This window comes from Salmo salar, chromosome ssa11, assembly GCF_905237065.1.
Source record: "Salmo salar chromosome ssa11, Ssal_v3.1, whole genome shotgun sequence".
Classification (NCBI taxonomy): domain Eukaryota; kingdom Metazoa; phylum Chordata; class Actinopteri; order Salmoniformes; family Salmonidae; genus Salmo; species Salmo salar.
Genome location: NC_059452.1, coordinates 93,459,624 through 93,481,979, shown reverse-complemented (window position 1 = coordinate 93,481,979; position 22,356 = coordinate 93,459,624). Strand labels below are relative to the sequence as shown.

The 22,356-nt window shown below is 41.8% G+C and overlaps 2 protein-coding genes across 3 annotated transcripts; both read right to left on the bottom strand.

The window, feature by feature from the left end:
- Window positions 1-57: 57 nt before the first annotated feature.
- On the bottom strand, window positions 58-12,256 carry LOC106563617 (UDP-glucose 6-dehydrogenase). Its single transcript, XM_014129348.2, has 12 exons — window positions 11,997-12,256; window positions 4,208-4,376; window positions 3,841-3,942; window positions 3,232-3,432; window positions 2,922-3,119; window positions 2,675-2,822; window positions 2,384-2,478; window positions 2,107-2,237; window positions 1,850-1,992; window positions 1,506-1,597; window positions 1,229-1,339; window positions 58-822 (listed from the first exon to the last, which is right to left on the bottom strand). Exons 2-12 carry the CDS (start codon window positions 4,367-4,369, stop codon window positions 718-720), a joined length of 1,488 nt encoding a protein of 495 aa, XP_013984823.1. The 5' UTR covers window positions 4,370-4,376; window positions 11,997-12,256; the 3' UTR covers window positions 58-717.
- Window positions 12,257-14,629: 2,373 nt separating this feature from the next.
- Window positions 14,630-17,844, bottom strand: wdr55 (WD repeat domain 55). 2 transcript variants are annotated; one of them, XM_014129346.2, is made up of 10 exons: window positions 17,793-17,841; window positions 17,609-17,668; window positions 17,437-17,490; window positions 17,190-17,335; window positions 16,998-17,098; window positions 16,749-16,836; window positions 16,373-16,552; window positions 16,144-16,243; window positions 15,834-16,003; window positions 14,630-15,530 (listed from the first exon to the last, which is right to left on the bottom strand). In XM_014129346.2, the coding sequence occupies exons 1-10, from the start codon at window positions 17,805-17,807 to the stop codon at window positions 15,209-15,211; spliced, it is 1,236 nt and encodes a 411-aa protein (XP_013984821.1). In that variant the 5' UTR covers window positions 17,808-17,841; the 3' UTR covers window positions 14,630-15,208. The 2 variants fall into 2 exon arrangements, with proteins under 2 accessions (XP_013984821.1, XP_013984822.1); XM_014129347.2 differs by lacking the exon at window positions 17,609-17,668 and having other exon boundaries at window positions 17,793-17,844.
- Between the last annotated feature and the right edge of the window lie 4,512 nt (window positions 17,845-22,356).

Here is a 22,356-nt window from a genome sequence, read left to right as displayed (position 1 = left end):
CTACATAGTACACAACACTTGAGAGAAAGTAACATAATTGTAGTACAGTACTATTGATTCTGGGCCTGCAATTTTTTTTTTTAATTCCAGATACTAAAAATGCTTTTTATTCCGCATGTAAAAACTATAGATAAATGTTTTACTTTACAGAGTTCATGCATAAAGATAATACATATCATTAGAATATTGCATTATCGGGTTCATGTTCACACTGCTTAAGTTAACATTCAACTAGCACCATCTTGTATAAAAATTGATTTGAAATGAATAAAAACTAAACACATTATCTTTAGTAAGAAAAATGGAATCTGTCCTTTAAAAATTGCTTTCGTACATGAATACTTTTAGGCAGAAAACTTGAAAAAAGGGCAAATTCAGAAAGTTATGAAATCAGTTTAAGTTGTTTTACCCCTTGTGTAAGTAAAACATCCAAACCCTGGTAGTTGTCCCAACATGCACAAAACAAAGAAATTAAGCATAAGGTTGGAGGGATATTGTTGCCGCGTGTAGCTGACAAACCAGGTCTTGAACCCTAACCGAAACATTCTCCAGGCCTCTCTTTCATTGTAGCTAACATAATTATTTGTTTGAAGTCATCCCATCAAGTTGATGCGGGTGCTTAAATGACTGATTTTAATATTACAGCAAAGTTATAACTTGGTTTAATTTACTACTGCATTGAGCCGGCTCTGACGCTGCTGTCCCGTAAAGAACACTTCACAGTTTGTTCTTCTTCAATGGTTGCGGTTGGTCCATTTCTGACCTGTCGCCACTGGCAGTGAAAGGGATTCTTTGGTTAACTCTTTTCCCAATAGTCTCCACCTGGAAAGGACAAAACAATTACTTTGGAAAAGTGGACTGTCTATTACTCAACTTTTTTCAAATACTAATGGGACTCACTAAGCATGCTGCTGTGAATGGATCTTTGGCTTTTTGCCAACACAGCCTTCCAAAAGCAAAGACAACCTTTTTTTTTGGTCCTAGGGTGTTTTCATAATCTCATCAGAAACCTAGACATTGTTCACAGGTAGCCTAGCGGTTAGAGTGTTGGGCCAGTTCGAAAAGGTGAAAAATCTGCTGATGTGCCCTTGACTAAGGCACTTATCCCTAATTTGCTCCAGGGTTTGCCATACTACTATGGCTGACCCTGGAAAACAACACATTTCACTGCACCTATCCGGTGTATGTGACAAAACATATATTTTTTAGTGTGGCCGTGGTTACTCGCCTGGAAGCCAATATGCTGGAGTTGGTCGTGCAAGCTGTCCAAGATCCTTCTGCCGTCAAAGATGAAGGCGGGTTTCAGCATGGCTTTATGGATCCTCTCATAGTCCAGCTCCTGCAATACAAATATAGACTTCATGTTTTACATTGAGAGCGCCCTTTCATCAATGAACTGTGCAAATACGTTATGTTATTATATAAGTGGAACCAAAATATCTGTGTGGTCAGAGTCATCTCCTTGCCATTTGATGAGTGAGTAGCTTAAAAAATTAAATACACACCGTGAACATATCCCACTCTGTGCAGATCACAATCGCATGGGCGTTCTCACAAGCCTTGTATGGGTCTGTGACGATGGTGACTAGACGAGAAACTAGGATGAGTGAGGATAAACAAGGATTACTTCATGCATATAAATACAACTTTTTCACACAATTGTACAACAAACATTAATCCCATCTCATTAGAATGAGCAAAAAAAGTCTCCCACGTTATGGCAACTAACACCTAACGCAGAGAACAGAACACCCCTTGAAATATCATTATGCATTCAATAAAGGTATTCATGTTAATCTTCTTGATGATTTACTATTATATTAATTTACAGAAAGAACACTGTGGCTACCTGTGGCAGTGTCATGTCTTTCTGAGGGTGTGGGCTTAGTCAGGTCCTGCATGATCTGCTCAGCTTTAACCTTTGGGTCATAGATGTGTAGACAGGCTCCCTCCTCCAGCAGGTAGCGACTAATGTAGATACTAGAGGATTCCCTGAAAACAAAATGCACACAAGGATATAAGTATATGAGCTTGGAGGGGGCAACAGGACAATACGCTCAGAGCTTTGGATGTAAGCAGAAAAATATTTTAAATGCCCCTCCATACCTTGTATCACCAGTGTTTTTCTTGAAAGCGAATCCGAGCAAGGCTATCTTCTTGTCTGTCACTGTGTTGAAGAGGCAGTTGATTATCCGTGAGGAGAATCGTTTTCGCTGGTAGTCGTTTATCTCTATAACCTGGGAGATGCAACAATGAGATGTTCAACATGTCATTGTGATACTGTATTTACTGACTGTAAAACAAAAAAGTGGTACAGGAATGTCTTATCAAATGAGAAGCGAGTTCTGTATTACACTACTTTGAGTTGATGATAAAAGCACACCTGTTGCCAGTATCTTGCAACCTCGGGTAAGTTCACCGACTCGCATAGGTACACAAGATTGAGAACGTCTTTCTGGAAACAGCTGCCACCAAATCCTGTGAAACAAACACAGAATGTATCATGACTGAACTCATCCACTCATATCCCACTTTTCCATAACTGAAACCCAATCACTCAGTCATCCAATGATCTCATCTAACCGCTCAGTCATCCAATGATCTCATCCAACCACAACTTAACTGTTACTGCCCCACAACTCAACCACTCCAGCCTTGCTTCTCTCCCACTCACCTACGCTGGCCTTCAGGAAGCGGCTGCCTATTCTCTGGTCTGTCCCAATGGCATGCGCCACCTCCTCCACATCAGCACCGGTTACCTCACAGAGGGCACTGATAGAGTTGATGCTACTGATACGTTGGGCAAGAAAGGCATTGGCTGCCTATGGAAAAACCAGGAAACATTGCAGGAGGTGTCTCAGATCGTAACGCTGCTGACCTGAGATTGTTATACAGTAATGTATAGAAGGACATATAAATACCAGCTTGGAAAGCTCAGAGGACCAGGTATTGGTGGTGATGATCTTGTTCTTGGGGACCCAGTGTTCATAGATGCTCCGCAAGGCCTGAATAGCATGTTGGCCCTCGGGGGTCTCATCCCCCCCAATCAATACCCTGTCTGGATTCTTCAGATCAGTGATGGCTGTTCCCTCAGCAAGAAACTCTGGGTTTGAGAGAACCTGCAGGAGAACAAGATCATACTTTTAAAGACCTGAAGACATGGCAGGTAGATGAAAGTAGACGTTTGATACGCAGTCCATCCACCCATGCAAGCCTGTCCCCTGAAATCACCTGGAAGCTGAGGCTACTCTTGGTGTTGGCATTGAAGATGCGGCGGATGCTCTCAGCAGCACGTACAGGAACTGTGCTTTTCTCCACAACAATCTTACAGCCACTGGAGACATCGGCAATGCGCCGGGCACATGCTTCTATGTACTTCAGGTCCGCTGCTCGACCCTTACCAATCCCAAACGTCTTGGTAGGTGTATTGACCTGGCAAAGGAAAGGGGAAATGTTTCAGGTGGATTCAATCATGGATCTTTTTTCATCACTGCATTTTGGGCGGCAGGTAGTCTAGTGGTTAGAGTATTTGGCCAGTAAACTAAAGGTCACTAGGTCGAATCCCCGAGCAGACAAGGTGGAAAATCTGTCTGTGCTGTGCCCTTGAAAAAGGCACTTAACCCTAATTGCTGACCCTGGTCGTGACCCCCAGAGGTTGTCTTAGGGGGAGATATGCAAAACAACATTAATCTTTTCTTTTTTTAAATACACACGTGTGAAGTTTGACAAATATAAGCAACCACCAAATTATTACTATTACCTTCAAAGAAAGCAAAACTGAGACGCATGTCTCAACAATACTTCACATAAGAAAGGAAAGTGTTGAAAAGGAGTATTTACAGATATGAAGACCAGGTCTGCATTTTTTATGGCCTCATCAATGTCTGTGGAGAAGAAAAGGTTGACCCCGCGGCATGAGTCCACCACTTCCTGGAGTCCAAGCTAGAAAGAGAGAGAGGTTGTTAGAGCACAAGTGTCAAAAGTATCATGAGAGCTCAAAAGTCAAGTGGCCAAAATGAATGACTTTACGTGGCAACACTAGTAGCTGGAAATATTGGAAAGACCAATACAAGTTAGGACAGATCTTTGAGAAACCTGGATATGAATGAATAATACAGTTTTACTTAATTTCCTGCAGTTGAGACAAGTTCTACTAAGTTGAGATCTATTCCGATAGTTTCTTGTACTAATATTGTCTCCCACTCACCTCAAAGATGGGAAGGCTATCAGAATTCCAGGCACGGATGCGGTCCTCATTCACATCAACCACGGTAACCGTCACTTCAGGGCACATCTGGGCGATGACGCTGCAGGTGGGACCGCCCACGTAGCCAGCCCCAATACAACAGATCCTCCTCACCTCCATCATTCTCCCTCTCGAGAAAGAAAATACAATCATGTAAGACGGGGGTCTACATAGTATTTTTTTCAATGAATTGAGTGATAAAATAGCAATTTCTTCCCCAACATTTCCATTTAACAGAAACTAAGCAAATACAGATGGGTCTGTCATTTATTTTAACTCCTGGCACTACTGACATCCTTTACCAAGCAGGGTGTCAGTTACATACAGTGAGGGAAAAAAGTATTTGATCCCCTGCTGATTTTGTACATTTGCCCACTGATAAAGAAATGATCAGTCTATAATTTTAATAGGTTTATTTGAACAGTGAGAGACAGAATAACAACAAAACAATCCATAAAAACGCATGTCAAAAATGTTATAAATTGATTTGCATTTTAATGAGGGAAATAAGTATTTGACCCCCTCTCAATCAGAAAGATTTCTGGCTCCCAGGTGTCTTTTATACAGGTAACGAGCTGAGATTAGGAGCACACTCTTAAAGGGAGTGCTCCTAATCTCAGTTTGTTACCTGTATAAAAGACACCTGTCCACAGAAGCAATCAATCAATCAGATTCCAAACTCTCCACCATGGCCAAGACCAAAGAGCTCTCCAAGGATGTCAGGGACAAGATTGTAGACCTACACAAGGCTGGAATGGGCTACAAGACCATCGGCAAGCAGCTTGGTGAGAAGGTGACAACTGTTGGTGAGATTATTCGCAAATGGAAGAAACACAAAAGAACTGTCAATCTCCCTCGGCCTGGGGCTCCATGCAAGATCTCACCTCGTGGATTTGCAATGATCATGAGAACAGTGAGGAATCAGCCCAGAACTACACGAGAGGATCTTGTCAATGATCTCAAGGCAGCTGGGACCATAGTCACCAAGAAAACAATTGGTAACACAATACGCCTTGAAGGACTGAAATCCTGCAGCGCCCGCAAGGTCCCCCTGCTCAAGAAAGCACATATACATGCCTGTCTGAAGTTTGCCAATGTCACAACGTCTACAGACATGGCGCCTCTCCCCGTTCGGGCGGCGCTCGACGGTCATCGTCGCCGGCCTACTAGCTGCCACCGATCTCCTTTTCATTTGGTGATGTCTGTTTTATGTTAGCACCTGTTTTGAGTTAGTTCGTTAGTGGGGGTATTTAGTCTGTCTGTTTAGGTTTGGGATTGTGCGGGATTATTTGTGTCTACGTTTGTAAGGTTGGGGATTGGGTTTTCCTCTGCCGTTTATATATTTGGGCATACGGGTTTCGTGGGCTGCGTTCCGACTCAGTTTGAGGGCTCTTGCCTATTACTGGATGTATTGTACCCTGCCTTGTATTTTGGCATTTTTTGGACTGGTGTCTATTAAACGTGTTTTCACGTACCTTGGTCTCCTGTGCCTGACTTCACCCCTCCTGCATGTTAGAGAATCGTGACAGCCAATTAACATCTGAATGATTCAGAGGACAACTGGGTGAAAGTGTTGTGGTCAGATGAGACCAAAATGGAGCTCTTTGGCATCAACTCAACTCGCCGTGTTTGGAGGAGGAGGAATGCTGCCTATGACCCCAAGAACACCATCCCCACCGTCAAACATGGAGGTGGAAACATTATGCTTTGCGGGTGTTTTTCTGCTAAGGGGACAGGACAACTTCACCGCATCAAAGGGACGATGGACGGGGCCATGTACTGTCAAATCTTGGGTGAGAACCTCCTTCCCTCAGCCAGGGCATTGAAAATGGGTCGTGGATGGGTATTCCAGCATGACAATGACCCAAAACACACGGCAAAGGCAACAAAGGAGTGGCTCAAGAAGAAGCGCATTAAGGTCCTGGAGTGGCCTAGCCAGTCTCCAGACCTTAATCCCATAGAAAATCTGTGGAGGAAGCTGAAGGTTCGAGTTTCCAAACGTCAGCCTCGAAACCTTAATAACTTGGAGAAGATCTGCAAAGAGGAGTGGGACAAAATCCCTCCTGAGATGTGTGCAAACCTGGTGGCCAACTACAAGAAACGTCTGACCTCTGTGATTGCCAACAAGGGTTTTGCCACCAAGTACTAAGTCATGTTTTGCAGAGGGGTCAAATACTTATTTCCCTCATTAAAATGCTAATCAATTTAACATTTTTGACATGCGTTTTTCAGGATTTTTTTGTTGTTATTCTGTCTCTCACTGTTCAAATAAACCTACCATTAAAATTATAGATGGATCATGTCTTTGTCAGTGGGCAAACGTACAAAATCAGCAGGGGATCAAATACTTTTTTCCCTCACTGTACAGTGCATTAGGAAAGTATTCAGATCCATTTACTTTTTCTACATTTTGTTAAATTACAGACTTTCTCTAAAATTGATACAATAATTCTCCCCCTCTCAATCTACACACAATGCCCCTTAATGACAAAGCAAAAACACTTAAGTTTAAAAAAATGGAAATATCACATTTACATAAGTATTCAGACCCTTTACTCAGTACTTTGTTGAAACGCCTTTGGCAGCCTCGAGTCTTCTTGGGGATGGTGCTACAAGCTTGTAGCGTTCAAGTCTGGGCACTGGCTGGGCCACTCAAAAACATTCAGAGACTTGTCATGAAGCCACCCCTGTGTTGTCTTGGATGTGTGCTTAGGGTCGTTGTCCTGTTGGAAGGTGATCCTTTGCCCCCCAGTCTGAGGTCCTGAGCAGGTTTTCATCTGCCAAAGAGTTCAATTTTGGTTTCATCACACCAGAGAATCTTGTTTCTCGTGGTCTGAGAGTCCTTTAGGTGCCTTTTGGCAAACTCCAAATGGGCTGTCATGTGCCTTTTACTGAGGAGTGGCTTCTGTCTGGCCACTCTACCATAAAGGCCTGATTGGTGAAGTGCTGTAGAGATGGTTGTCCTTCTGGAAGGTTCTCCCATCTCCACAGAGGAAATCTGGAGCTCTGTCGGAGTGACCATCGGGTTCTTGGTCACCTACCTGACCAAGACCCTTCTCCCCCGATTGCTCAGTTTGGCCAGGCGGCCAGCTCTAGGAAGAGTCTTGGTGGTTCCAAACTAGAGGTCGACCGATTAATCGGAATGGCCGATTAATTAGGGCCGATTTCAAGTTTTCATAACAATCAGAAATCTGTATTTTTGGACGCCGATTTTTTTAGACCTTTATTTAACTAGGCAAGTCAGTTAAGAACACATTCTTATTTTCAATGACGGCCTAGGAACGGTGGGTTAACTGCCTTGTTCAGGGGCAGGACGACAGATTTCTACCTTGTCAGCTCGGGGATTCAATCTTGCAACCTTACGGTTAACCAGTCCAATGCTCTAACCACCTGCTTTACATTCCACTCCACGAGGAGCCTGCCTGTTACGCGAATGCAGTAAGAAGCCAAGGTAAGTTGCTAGCTAGCATTAAAGTTATCTTATAAAAACAATCAATCAATCATAATCACTAGTTAACTACACATGGTTGATGATATTACTAGTTTATCTAGCCTGTCCTGCGTTGCATATAATTGCTTGGGTACACGTTGCTCCAACCATAAACATCAATGCCTTTCTTAAAATCAATACACAAGTATATATTTTTAAACCTGCATATTTAGTTAATATTGCCTGCTAACATGAATTTCTTTTAACTAGCGAAAATGTGTCACTTCTCTTGCAAACAGAGTCAGGGTATATACAGCCGTTTGGGCCGCCTGGCTCGTTGCGAACTGTGAAGACTATTTCTTCCTAACAAAGACAGCCGACTTCGCCAAACGGGGGATGATTTAACAAAAGCGCATTTGATAAAAAAGCACAATCGTTACACGACTGTATCTAACCATAAACATCAATGCCTTTCTTAAAATCAATACACAGAAGTATATATTTTTAAACCTGTATATTTAGCCAAAAGAAATCCAGGTTAGCAGGCAATATTAACCAGGTGAAATTGTGTCATTTTGCGTTCATTGCACGCAGAGTCAGGGTATATGCAACAGTTTGGGCCGCCTGGCTCGTTGCAAACTAATTTGCCAGAATTTTATGTAATTATGACATAACACTGAAGGTTGTGCAATGTAACAGGAATATTTAGACTTAGGGATGCCACCCGTTAGATAAAATACGGAACGGTTCCGTATTTCACTGACAGGAAAAACGTTTTGTTTTCGAGATGATAGTTTCCGGAATCGACCATATCAATGACCTAAGGCTCGTATTTCTGTGTGTTATTATGTTATAATTAAGTCTATGATTTGATAGAGCAGTCTGACTGAGCGATGGTAGGCAGCAGCAGGCTCGTAAGCGTTCATTCAAACAGCACTTTCGTGCATTTGCCAGCAGCCCTTTGCAATTCTTCAAGCATTGCGCTGTTTATGACTTCAAGCCTATCAACTCCCAAGATTAGGCTGGTGTAACCGATGTGAAATGGCTAGCTAGTTAGCCGGGTGAGCGCTAATAGCGTTTCAAACGTCACTCGCTCTGAGACTTGGAGTAGTTGTTTCCCTTGCTCTGCATGGGTAACGCTGCTTCGAGGGTGGCTGTTGTCGATGTGTTCCTGGTTCGAGCCCAGGTAGGAGCGAGGAGAGGGACGGAAGCTATACTGTTACACTGGCAATACTAAAGTGCTTATAAGAACATCCAATAGTCAAAGGTATATGAAATACAAATCGTATAGAGAGAAATAGTCCTATAATTCCTATAATAACTACAACCTAAAACTTCTTACCTGGGAATATTGATGACTCATGTTAAAAGGAACCACCAGCTTTCATATGTTCTCATGTTCTGAGCAAGAAACTTAAACGTTAGCTTTTTTACATGGCACATATTGCACTTTTACTTTCTTCTCCAACACTTTGTTTTTGCATTATTTAAACCAAATTGAACATGTTTCATTATTTATTTGAGGCTAAATTTGAGTTAATTGATGTATTATATTAAGTTAAAATAAGTGTTCATTCAGTATTGTTGTAATTGTCATTATTACAAAAAAAAAAAAAAAAAAAAACGTCCGATTAATCGGTATCGGGTTTTTTTGGTCCTCCAATAATCAGTATCAGTGTTGAAAAATCATAATCGGTCGACCTCTATTCCAAACTACTTCCATTTAAGAATGATGGAGGCCATTTTTGGTATCCTTCTCCAGATCTGTGCCTCGACACAATCCTGTCTCAGAGCTCTACGGACAATTCCTTTGACCTCATGGCTTGGTTTTTGCTCTGACATGCACTGTCAACCTTTATATAGACAGGTGCTTGCCTTTCCAAATCATGTCCAATCAATTGAATTTACCACAGGCAGACTTCAATCAATTTGTAGAAACATCTTAAGGATGATCAATGGAAACAGGATGCACCTGAGCTCAATTTTGAGTCTCATAGCAAAGGGTCTGAATACCTATGTAAATAAGGTATTTCTGTTATATATTTAATCAATTTCCAAAACATCCTAAAAACGAATTTGCTTTTTCATTATGGGGTATTGTGTGTAGTTTGATTAGGAAAAACATTTATTTACTACATTTTAGAATAAGGCTGTAACATAACAAAATGTGGAAAAAGTCAAGGGGTCTGAAGACTTTCCGAATGCACTGTAAATGCATTTTCTTATAACTTGCCGTAATTGTACAGTTTACAACAATAGTAAAGTTTAGTTTGTCATGGTGTACAACATTGGAATCTAAGAGCTGAATTGCAGTGTACAGTCCATACCTTAATAATTATATAAACAAAGCAATAAACTGTCCTTGTGAGGAGGGAGGGAGCATCACGGTCATAGCCAAGGGAAAGCCTCGAAAATATATATTTTTTAGACCAGCACATCAACCCATGGTTTCAGTCAAGCCTTTGAGTTTTTCCTTTCCCAAGGATGTCTGGTATCCAGCATGTCATTGAGAAGGGCTCCAGCCTCGAGGTCAAAACGTTGGCAGGGTTCTCACCGGGATTTTTTTAACAAGGTGGTGCTGCCGAATATAGCTGGGGTGGAGGCCCGAGAGATTTGTGTTTTTGAACACCTGCCATCTACAGCAAAAAAAATTGCCTTATGACAAGTAAAAAATAAATATATGTTTTACATAGTGGCACAGCCAGTCAAAAAGGTGGCACAGTGCCTCTCATTTTTGGGGGAGAACCCTGGTTGGCTTTATGTGCTGTGCTATTTGAAAGTCAATACTGACTATCAAAACAAAAATTATTTTCAAAGCATAATCTGAATGTTTCATGGCAATACCTTCAAGATTGAGTTGGATTCCCCAGTGGGTATCAATGGAAAATTCTGTGTAGCAAATTAAGCCACCTCTATTTGACCAGTTTTCCCCTCACTCTACCTATGCTGCCACGCTGTCTCTAAATCACAGAGGGCTCTATGTGCAGTCAGATGGAACTTCCTGGGACTACTGTCAGTCAACACACGAGCGTGCGCACACATAATTGGCCCCTAGCCCTCCATCGCACTAGATACAAATTATACATTATTCCCAACTTTTACCATGTACAGGATCTGCCAGATATGAGTATAAACATGTGCAACTGGCCGCCGTATGCCCTTTATCAGTAGTAAATCAGTTATTATTATTTATTTATTTTTTATTTAACCTTTATTTAACTAGGCAAGTCAGTTAAGAACAAATTCTTATTTAAAATGTAGGTCTACCCCTAACGACACTGGGCCAATTGTGCGCCGCCCTACGGGACTCCCAATCACGGCCGGTTGTGATACAACCTGGAATTGAACCAGGGTCTGTAGTGACGCCTCTAGCACTGAGATGCAGTGCCTTAGACTGCTGCACCACTTGGGAGACCAATCATCACAGTAACCAGACCAAAGTCAAGAATCTTTAGAGGGATGATTAGGAACAGATCTGGATATTGAACGACCAAAAGAAACCATAGAAAAGTATTCTGTGAATAAAACTGCATTTCACAATCAGAACCCCTTTTGTGGCTGGTGAGGAACCAATAACCCAAAGCACACAACAAAATCTACAAAGAATGGTTCATTGATCACAAAAATCAATATTTTGCTATGGTTATTTGTCTCCGGACTTGAACCCCACTGAAAACCTGTAGTATGAATTGAAGAGGGCAGTCCATATGCGCAGGCGAAGGATATCAAGGATCTGGAAAGATTCTGAATGGTCTAAGATTTCTCCCAATGTGTTCTCCAATCTCATAAAACCTTTAAGAAAAAAGCTCAGTGTGGTTGTCCTCGTAAGTGGAGGGTGCTGAAGTATTGATTACAGGAGAGACTCTTAACTTGTTATACAATTGCTCTGAGAAAGATTTTGTTTAAGTATAAAATAACTTTTTTTGAGCATACAATATAGCTACTGTAGCTCAGTATTTGTATTTATTTTTTACAGTCTTATTTCAACATCTTTATCAAGGGATCCAATTCCGGAACAAACTAAAGTCTGTAATGTATAGACGTGGGGGTTTAAAACTTCCCACACGGTAATTTAGAAGGTTTAGAACTTGGCCACACGTTTCAGTGGGAGCAAACACTTCGATGTTATTTGCTAGCTAGTTACCTAACGGTATCTCGGTAACTTGCGCCTGTACACCAGTCACATATAATTTATCCATACCTGTTATTTACATGAATGTATCCCCATCTAGTCGATCATCAATGTGTTTAGCTAGCTAACGTTACAAAGCTTATTTTGGGGGGGCTAACTAGCTAGCCCACTAACCACAAAACACTTACCAGTGTTTAATGATGGGTGCGCTGTTCAACCGAATACAATTTCACAGACTATCAACCACAAAGTGATCCCGTTTTATTTTCTTCCAGGGGTATGATTGCTGGTCTGTGGTGATGATGATCAGAAGTGGTGTGGACGCTTGCTCCAGTGAAAAGAGTTTGGTATGCTGAGTACCACGGTGAGACTTCTATCTAAATCTCAAACAGAGGGCAGGGTTTCACATTCCTTTAACGTCACATCCCCACTGATGCTTACCAGAAATGTGTTCATTTAAGAAGACGCAACCATTCAGTCTATGGCACCAAGTTACAGAAGTTCATATTATACAATTTATTACAGGGTAAGTACATTGTTATGCCAATGTGTGGCTGAAAAATCTTGTTGTTCGAAGGGGTTTAGGATTTAGTTCTTTGAGATCCAATTCATGTAGGCGAAGTATTGATTGCCTATCACTAGTTAGTACATGGGTGTGACAGAAACATTTGCAAATGTAATGAAAACACATTATTTCACATATTGAGTATTATTTATAAACCTTGGAGACAAAACATGAAGCTGAGCAAAAGACAGCTATAGCAGAAGGCATATGATGAGATTTGTCTGGGAGAGGTGGTGGGAGTGTACTACAATCTATTAGTCCAATGATAATACAATTCCATCACACTGACGGATGAATGGAGAACAGCATAGAAAAACATACAGTGGAATTTGTAACAGTGTCACAAAAGCAATCCACTCATCGTAATGATTTAATCGTAAACCCCTGAGGCACAACCCAGCTCAATTTGAGATCAAACATGCACAGACCACAGCTGCGGGAGTGTCCATCCACGTTGTTATTATAGCGCGAGTAACTCAGCTGGGTGAAGAGAAAAACAGTACGTTTCGTATCCAGTTTTTTTTATTCTATATTTTCCTTTCTGCATTGTTGGGAGGGGCTCGTAAGTACGCATTTGTAATTTGCAAATAAAAGCCATGGGAATAGTCTCACAGCCCAATCGTAGTCTCTCATTCCATACACATTACCGTAGTGTTATGCTAAGAAACCGTGGTGCTGTTCAATAAGGATATTCTAAAACACTCATTGCTGACGTGTTACGGTGCGGGGTAATTTCACTAGTCCGTCCCCCTCAGCATCATGACTGCTGTCTTTGTGCTGTGTTCCTAAGGAAACAAGGCGAGGGTCCACCCACTCGTCAGATTAAGTCATACCCAGCTCCCCCAAATCGTTACTAACCCAGGAAAAGTTAGGAGTCATTACACACAATCAAAGCACTCTACTCATTCACTTCCCTCTCTCTATCCACCCTCAGGGCAAATGTAATTACCTTAGCCTACTTTTAGGTGCCCCTTTGTCCTAAGCAGAGAGCAGTGCTGGAACAAGTACCCAATTGTCATACTTGAGTAAAAGTAAAGATACCTTTATAGAAAATGACTCAAGTAAAAGTGAAAGTCACCCAGTAAAATACTACTGGTGTAAAAGTCTAAAAGATTTTGGTTTTAAATATACTTAATTATCAAAAGTATTTGGAACAGCTCAAATATACAGTCCTTAAGTATCTAAAGTAAACGTATAAATCATTTCAAATTCCTTATATTAAGCAAAACCACATGGCATAATTGTCTTATTTTAATTTACAGCTAGCCAGAGGCACACTCCAACAGACATAATTTACAAATGAAGCATGTGTGTTTAGTGAGTCCGCCAGCTCAGAGGCAGTAGCGATGACCAGGGATGTTCTCTTGATAGGTGTGCGAATTGGACCAGTTTCTCTCCTGCTAAGCATTCAAAATGTAACGAGTACTTTTGGGTGTCAGGGAAAATGTATGGGGTACATTATTTCCTTTAGGAATGTAGTGAAGTAAAAGTAGCCAAAAATATCAAAGTACAGATACCCCCAAAAACTACTTAAGTAGTACTTTCAAGTATTTAAAAAAATATATATAACTAGGTAAGTCAGTTAAGAACAAAATTCTTATTTACAATGTTAGCCTACACTGGCCGAACCCAGATGACGCTGGGCCAATTGTGCGCTGCCCTATGGGACTCCCAATCACAGCCAGTTGTGATACAGCCTGGATTCGAACCAGGGTGTCTGTAGTGATGCATCAAGCATTGAGATGGAGTGCCTTAGACCGCTGCGCCACTTATTTTTACTTAAGTACTTTACACCACTGGTAGAGAGTATCCACTAGACACCCCATTCTTGAGAAACATCTGTTCTAGTTAACATTGGTCAAACTTCCCTCAAAAAAGAGCTGTGTAGATTAGACAAAACTGAAAATTTGATTTACGATGCCGCCTTAACAAATTCTGGGCCACGTAATACAAACCAAGATGGTGAGACGCTCTATTGAGGGAGCCTTATGGGACCATTAAAATGCTGTTGTCCTGTAGATCCCAGAGTTTGTGTCCTCTAAGGACTGGTTGTGTCAGTTTGTCTATCTGCACAGACAAAGCTCTTGGAATGTGTTTCCTATTCTGGCACTGCTCTCTTTAGTACTATTGCGGTCTCCAATTGCCAACAGAACACCAAACTTCTGCCATCACTTTACCTGGTCCCTAAATTGTAAATAATATTTTGTACAAGATGCCAATGAGTGATATACTTTAAAACAGGACATCAATCGAATCGAATGTAAAAATTGAACATTTTATTTCCATGTCTTTTTAAACGATGTTATGCTGTACATTACATACATGTACATGATGTCATGCTACTATACTGGTAATAAGGCAAAGATACTACAGCAAACCAGGCCGAGGGGTTTCCTCTTGCAAGACAAATCTGAACAGTGACACTTGACCTCTGACCCCATAAGCAGCCCCAGACTCTTCCTTGATCCTGAGTTTCCATAGCTTAGCTCTCCAATGGCAGAATCCAACCAGATCTATGGGACTAATTTCTAAGGGCTCTACATTTAACAAATGTGTTTTACAACATAACATATTTTAACCTGGGATTGCACCAGACTTTTGAAGAGTCATGTTTCAGGAGAAAAACACACTGCAAGCAGTGGATGAAACAGGCTGTTCTCATCTCCAAGGCTATGCCCCAAGCATACGCCATCTAAAGCTTCCACTCTGCCAAGATGCCTCTTTCAACAGTGCTGGCTGAGAAGAGTTTATTGGTGCAATGGCCAGGAGTTGTTTGACCAATAGCACACAACACCTCTGGCAACACATGATGGGCATGACTTCCACAAGTATCTTTTAATCACTGTCGCTGTCACTGTCTCCTTCATCCTCTTCCTTTTTTGCCTCAGTCTCTTCCATCAGTCCAGAAAAGAAATCATCCCCACCCCCATAGGCTTTCTTGCTGAGGGACTTGAGGTTCCCATCTTTCTTCTTCCGCTTCCGGTAGTCACTGACTGTCATGTCGCGGAGACTTGAAATGTCCCAGAACTTGATCATCTGGTCGTGGGCACAGCTCGCCAGGAAACGTGAGTCGCGAGAGCGGGCAATTTGCTCAATAGGCTCCCCAACATGCTGCCCTATGCAGCCCAGTACCCGATTGGGCAGGAGGTTTATGGCACTGTCAAGAGGGAGAGATAGATTCTAATTAGTCTAAGTAAAAACTTCAGTACTGTATCACTGAAAACTAAAAATGGTCCTAAGGAAAAATCAAGCCATGTCATAAGTATATTTGGCATACTCTTGCCCTCTATAGGAGATTTGAAGAACACCACCTTGCAAAAGAATCTTCCTCAAATCTGTGCTTTGCATGTTATCATCTAATGCAGACGACAACTAACTTAACATACTACTTCTAAATAATTAAAGTCTCCAAAACCATTAAACTCTTTAGATCCTATATAAAATCCAACTGAACACTTACCGTATAACTCCATCCATGGAGGCAGCACACAGTATACTGTCTGTAATGGGAACAATGCAGTCCACAGATTCTGCCTTCACAGCGAAGCGGTCACTGGTGGCTCCAAAGCCATTCCAGTTGAAGATGTACATAGTCCCTTCACTGGAGCCACACACCACCTTCTTCCCTCGCTGTGTGATGAGGCAGAGAACAGTGGACAGCTTAAGTTATTGACTCAGAACGTCTTTTTAGATAATGCAAGGATTTCAAGTGTCTCAGCCAGTAGACTAGCCAGTCCTGAACCGTCAGATAAAGAGGATGAGACACTCACTTTCATAATGGCCACCGAGGTAAGGTCCCCACTCTGGAACTCTGACAGGAGCTCAAATCGCCGCCTCTTGATGTTGAAGACCCCCATCGTCCCATCACCACTGTGACATAAAACATAATTCATGTCAGTTGACAAGTCACAGCTGTACATGCTAGTCTCAATGAATAGAGCCACTGAAAACACTTATTCAATTATCCATCCCCATCCCGTGTCTGAACTGAACTCTCACCTGGAGGTGAGAAGCATTCTCTTGGCCTGGTCAATAGCAATGCCGCTGATATAGTCATCATGATGCTTCAGGTCCATGAACGATGTGCCCTTCCTCATGTCCCAAACCTTCAGTGTCCCCCCATCATCCCCGGTGGCGAGCACATTCTCATCCACCAGCAGCAGTGCATTGATTGGGACACTGGTCAAATATGGGTGAAGGTGAGGAACACAGACATTGCAACCACAATAGTGCAATAGTATCATTAGGCTCTCTCTGCTTTGGACAGTCTCAGAGTTAAGCAATTGGACAACAGAACATGGATCAAGTGAGGGTGTAGAAAGAAAAAAATTAAGAGCCCTAAACTAGTGACATCAATGAACTAAAGAGACTTTACCTGTGGGCTTTGGCGATGCGTGTGACAAGTTTTCCCCCTTCCACATCCATGAGATGGACTGACTTGTCTTTTGAAACGCTGAACAGTTCTACATACACAGAAAAGGAAATACTGGTTGATGTTTAACCATTTAAAACATAACATTAGACAGAAGGGCCCAGCAAGTTGTGTGGACCAACATGATGATAAAAATGTATCACAAGCTAAATAAATGCAAGGCAACCAAACCCTACCAGTGATCACACTTACTCTGTCCATCATGAGAGAAAGCAACTTCCCTGCAGGACTTGAGGTGATGTCCAGACGACCATAGCTCCTTGCTCTCCCCCTCTGTGCACGAGTAGGAGTATCTGGGGATGCAAAACAATGACGTTCACATCCACAATGGCACTTACATTTATGTAAATGTTCATAAGCATCACAAGTGGTTGTATTTCTTACACGTAAATATCACCGTCAATATCCCCGGCAGCAAAAATATCTTGTTTTGGATGGAAGGCCAATGTGTTGACAATTGCGTCGAGTTTGATGTCCTCTGGCGTTTCACGGATCCTTGGCTCTCTTGGTTCCTCTGCCGGTTCGTCTTCCTATGAGAATATGATAGAGAAAAGACTACTATAATAGGCTGTCATTAAATGTGATGATACCGAAGCCTTATAACCTAGTTGCATGCATGATTGTTAATTACCTCAGAATCTTGATCTTTTTTCAAATCATATTTTGTTTCCTCTGCCGACTCATCCTATAGAATGGGATAGAAAAAGACTGTCAGATTGGCTTAATAAAATAGTTGAAATGTGGTGATGTACACATTCGGACTAGAGCTGAAGCATGTATGAATGGTTAGCTAATTTAGCTACCCCGGTATCTTCTGTTCTAAAATCATCCGAACCAGTCATTATCGAAATAGCCCCGACTTCCTGAATAATGTAGGCAAAAACAACACCATTGATAAGTCACAATCACGTTTAGCCATTGACAAAAACTTGTTTAAAGAGGGCTAACTCCAGAATTGTCGTATGATAAAGATACTCGTGGTCTCACCAAGGAAGCCGCCATTATGCATTCTGTAGACGTCAACCAAGCCAAAGATGCATTCAAACGCGCACATTTTGCAACGTTTCTAATGTTGCGAAATTAACCAAAACGTTGCAAAATGAACCAGGCATACCCTCGGTTGGGCCAAAAGCGGACAATGCCCATTAGGGCAGCAACAAACGCAAACAGAAGGAAAAAAAATGTATTTCATAAAAATACATTCAGCTAAATAAATGTATCTAGCTAGTTACACTGAAATAAAACATTGAAACTTTTTTCGAATGACTCCAACACATAGACTGTAAAAAGCTCCAACGACTGCCACACGAGGTCTCCCTCTGCCAAATCCTACACAATTTTATACTGTTGCAATGGTGGATTACATTTCGTTGCTGAGGTTCATATCACATCCCTTTGCTCCTCATGTAGCCTACTGCTCTACAGATCATGGGTCCCCAGATCAAGGTTTTTAGTGGCCCTAAAGCAAAATTTGATCTTTGGGCCCAACACCTTGTGACATCAACCATTGATCTCGAAAGGTTGCTGGATCGAAACCCCAAGCGGACAAGGTAAAAAGCTGTTGTTCTGCCCTCGAGCAAGGCAGTTGACCCAGTGTTCCCCGGGCACCGATGATGTGGTTGATTACGGTAGCCTCCGGCACCTCTCTGATTCAGAGGAGTTAGGTATCCCTTTTTCCTTTCCCTTTATTTCTTGCAGACACCCATTTGGGTCACGGCGCCATGTGACTGACTGCGGTTCTAACCAGGATCTCCTGTGCGCCACAAGTCTGCTGAGCTAAAGGCAAGGCATCATCTCAGGGAGCTAACACAAGTCTTCAGGTCTCAGACGAGGTTAATTACCAGAGCATTATTCACCGAACAACTTCTGTTAATGACTGGGTGCACATTTGTGTTTTTGCCCTAGCAGTACACACCTCTCCACAGGAACAGGATTAAGAAACACTTCTGTAGCAAATGGTGGTGGGAGAGTGTATATTGCATTAGCGAGAATTATAATTGATTGATTAATGTTGATCACATCTCTGAAAAATAGCTGCCATGAGAAAACACATTGTGGATATTATTATTATTATTTTGTTTTATGTTTGTATTCTGTTTAGGCTATCTTCATTTGGCTATCACATCCCCCCAATAGAATCCCCATACTTTAACGATGACAGCTTCTCCATCCTAGAGGGGGAGAGCAACAATTTCCTGCCCCAGGGACACGTACTAGTCTGTGGCGACCTAAATGCCAGAACTGGACAAGAACCTGACACCCTCAGCACACAGGGGGACAAACACCTACCTGGGGGGGGCAGCATTCCCTCCCCCATATGGGCCCCTAGACACAACTACGACAACATAACAAACAAAAACGGTCACAACTCATGCAGCTCTGTTGGACGCTGGGTGTGTACATACAGTGGCTTGCGAAAGTATTTACCCCCCTTGGCATTTTTCCTATTTTGTTGCCTTACAACTGGGAATTAAAATTTGATTTTTGTGGGGTTTGTATCATTTGATTTACACAACATGCCTACCACTTTGAAGATGCAAAATATGTTTTATTGTGAAGCAAACAAAAAATAAGACAAAAAAACACAACTTGAGCATGCATAACTATTCATCCCCCCCAAAGTAAATACTTTGTAGAGCCACCTTTTGCAGCAATTACAGCTGCAAGTCTCTTGGGGTATGTCTCTATAAGCTTGGCACATCTAGCCACTGGAAATTTTGCCCATTCTTCAAGGCAAAACTTCTCCAGCTCCTTCGAGTTGGATGGCTTCCGCTAGTGTACAGCAATCTTTAAGTCATACCACAGATTCTCAATTGGATTGAGGTCTGGGCTTTGACTAGGCCATTCCAAGACATTTAAATGTTTCCCCTTAAACCACTCGAGTGTTGCTTTAGCAGTATGCTTAGGGTCATTGTCCTGCTGGAAGGTGAACCTCCGTGAAAGTCTCAAATCTCTGGAAGACTGAAACAGGTTTCCCAAGAATTTCCCTGTATTTAGCGCCATCCATCATTCCTTCAATTCTGACCAGTTTCCCAGTCCCTGCCGATGAATAACATCCCCACAGCATGATGCTGCCACCACCATGCTTCACTGTGGGGATGGTGTTCTTGGGTGATGAGAGGTGTTGGGTTTGCGCCAGACATAGCGTTTTCCTTGATGGCCAAAAAGCAACATTTTAGTCTCATCTGACCAGAGTACCTTCTTCCATATGTTTTGGGAGTCTCCCACATGCCTTTTGGCAAACACCAAACGTGTTTGCTTATTTTTTTCTTTAAGCAATGGCTTTTTTCTGGCCACTCTTCTGTAAAGCCCAGCTCTGTGGAGTGTACTGCTTAAAATGGTCCTATGGACAGATACTCCAATCTCCACTGTGGAGCTTTTCAGCTCCTTCAGGGTTATCTTTGGTCTCTTTGTTGTCTCTCTGATTAATGCCCTCCTTGCCTGGTCCGTGAGTTTTGGTGGGCGGCCCTCTCTTGGCAGGTTTGTTGTGGTGCCATATTCTTTCTATTTTTTAATAATGGATTTAATGGTGCTCCGTGGGATGTTCAAAGTTTCGGACATTTTTTTATAACCCAACCCTGATCTGTACTTCTCTGTAACTTTGTCCCTGACCTGTTTGGAGAGCTCCTTGGTCTTCATGGTACCCCTTGCTTGGTGGTGCCCCTTGCTTAGTGGTGTTGCAGACTCTGGGGCCTTTCAGAACAGGTGTGTGTGTGTATATATATATATATATATATATATATATATACTCAGATCATATGACAATTAGATTGCACACAGGTGGACTTTATTTAATGAATTATATGACTTCTGAAGGTAATTGGTTGCACCAGATCTTATTTAGGGGCATCATATCAAAGGGGGTGAATACATATGCACGCACCAGTTTTCCATTCGTAATTGTTTTTAATTTTTTGAAACAAGTAATTTTTTTAATTTCACTTCTCCAATTTTGGCTATTTTGTGTATGTCCATTACATGAAATCCAAATAAAAAATCAATTTAAATTACAGGTTGTAATGCAACAAAACAGGAAAAATGCCAAGGGGGATGAATACTTTTGCAAGGCACTGTAGTCAATGTTAGGCTTCGAGGGGACTCCTATGGTAGGTACACATATAGCTCATCACTTGGCAGTAGTACTGTAGGCTACTTTATCACTGACCTCAATCCAGAGTCTCTTACAGCATTCACAGTCAGTCCACTGACACCCCTATCAGATCACAGCAAAATCACACTCTACTTGAACAGAGCTTTGCTCAATCATGAGGCATCAAAGCCAAAGGAACTGAATAATATTAAGACATGCAACAACAAATTCAATCCCTTCTAGACAATTTCCCAGACAAAATGTTTCACTGTAATAGTGAAGGTGAAAACTTAGAAAACCTAAACAGGGAAGCTGAGAGGTCAAATATACTATCAAATCTAAAAATGTCAAGCAGACAACCTAAGAAAATGAACAACAATGACAAATGGTTTGATGAAAAATGCTAAAACCTAAGAAAGAAAATGAGAAACCTGTCCAACCAAAAACATAGAGACCCAGACAACCTCTTTGAATCAAATCTAATCAAATCAAAGTTTATTTGTCACATGCACTGAATACAACAGGTGTAGACCTTACAGGGAAATGCTTACTTACAGGCTCTAACCAATAGTGCAAAAAAGGTATTAGGTGAACAATAGGTAGGTAAAGAAATAAAACAATAGTAAAAAGACAGGCTATATACAGTAGCGAGGCTATAAAAGTAGCAAGGCTACATACAGACACCGGTTAGTCAGGCTGATTGAGGTAGTATGTACATGTCGATATGGTTAAAGTGAGTATGCATATATGATGAACAGAGAGCAGCAGTAGCGTAAAAGAGGGGTTGGCGGGTGGTGGGTGGGACACAATGCAGATAGCCCAGTTACCCAATGTGCGGGAGCACTGGTTGGTCGGCCCAATTGAGGTAGTATGTACATGAATGTATAGTTAAAGTGACTATGCATATATGATAAACAGAGATTAGCAGCAGCGTAAAAAGAGGGGTTGGGGGGGGCACACAATGCAAATCGTCCGGGTAGCCATTTGATTACCTGTTCAGGAGTCTTATGGCTTGGGGGTAAAAACTGTTGAGAAGTCTTTTTGTCCTAGACTTGGCACTCTGGTACCGCTTGCCATCCGGTAGTAGAGAGAACAGTCTATGACTGGGTGGCTGGGGTTTTTGATAGGTAGACAAGTGAAAATTATGGTCAGTAAAGAAAACTTTAAGTTCGTCTCGTCATACAGAAGTGCACTGGTTATCAAGAGGCAAAGTATTGACACGATTTTTTGAATTGATGTAAAAGCGTTACATGGTCGCTGCCCATATCATTGCATAATGCAGAAAATACACAAGAGTTCAGGGGCCTTGCTTTAACAAAGTTAACCATTTTCACTGTAGTGTCCAAAACGTCTTTCAAGCTGTCAGGCTTTCCCTTGGCAGCAAGAGTGTCGTATGGATTAGACCAACACGCAGCGGGAATGTGTATACTCATCTTCTTTTTATTAGGTAGAAAGAAGGAA

Bases quoted from the DNA above. Each gene is read 5' to 3' on its own strand.
- LOC106563617 (XM_014129348.2), bottom strand. From the start codon at position 4,369: ATGATGGAGGTGAGGAGGATCTGTTGTATTGGGGCTGGCTACGTGGGC. The intron at 2,479-2,674 runs GTGAGTGGGAGA...TTTGTTTCACAG, and splicing joins CTTCCTGAAGGCCAGCGTAG to GATTTGGTGGCAGCTGTTTC. The intron at 1,340-1,505 runs GTGTGTATTTAA...TTTGTATTGCAG, and splicing joins CAGAGTGGGATATGTTCACG to GAGCTGGACTATGAGAGGAT.
- wdr55 (XM_014129346.2), bottom strand. The intron at 17,099-17,189 runs GTAAGAAATACA...TTGCATCCCCAG, and splicing joins ATTGACGGTGATATTTACGT to ATACTCCTACTCGTGCACAG. The intron at 16,553-16,748 runs GTAAAGTCTCTT...ATATTTGACCAG, and splicing joins CGCATCGCCAAAGCCCACAG to TGTCCCAATCAATGCACTGC.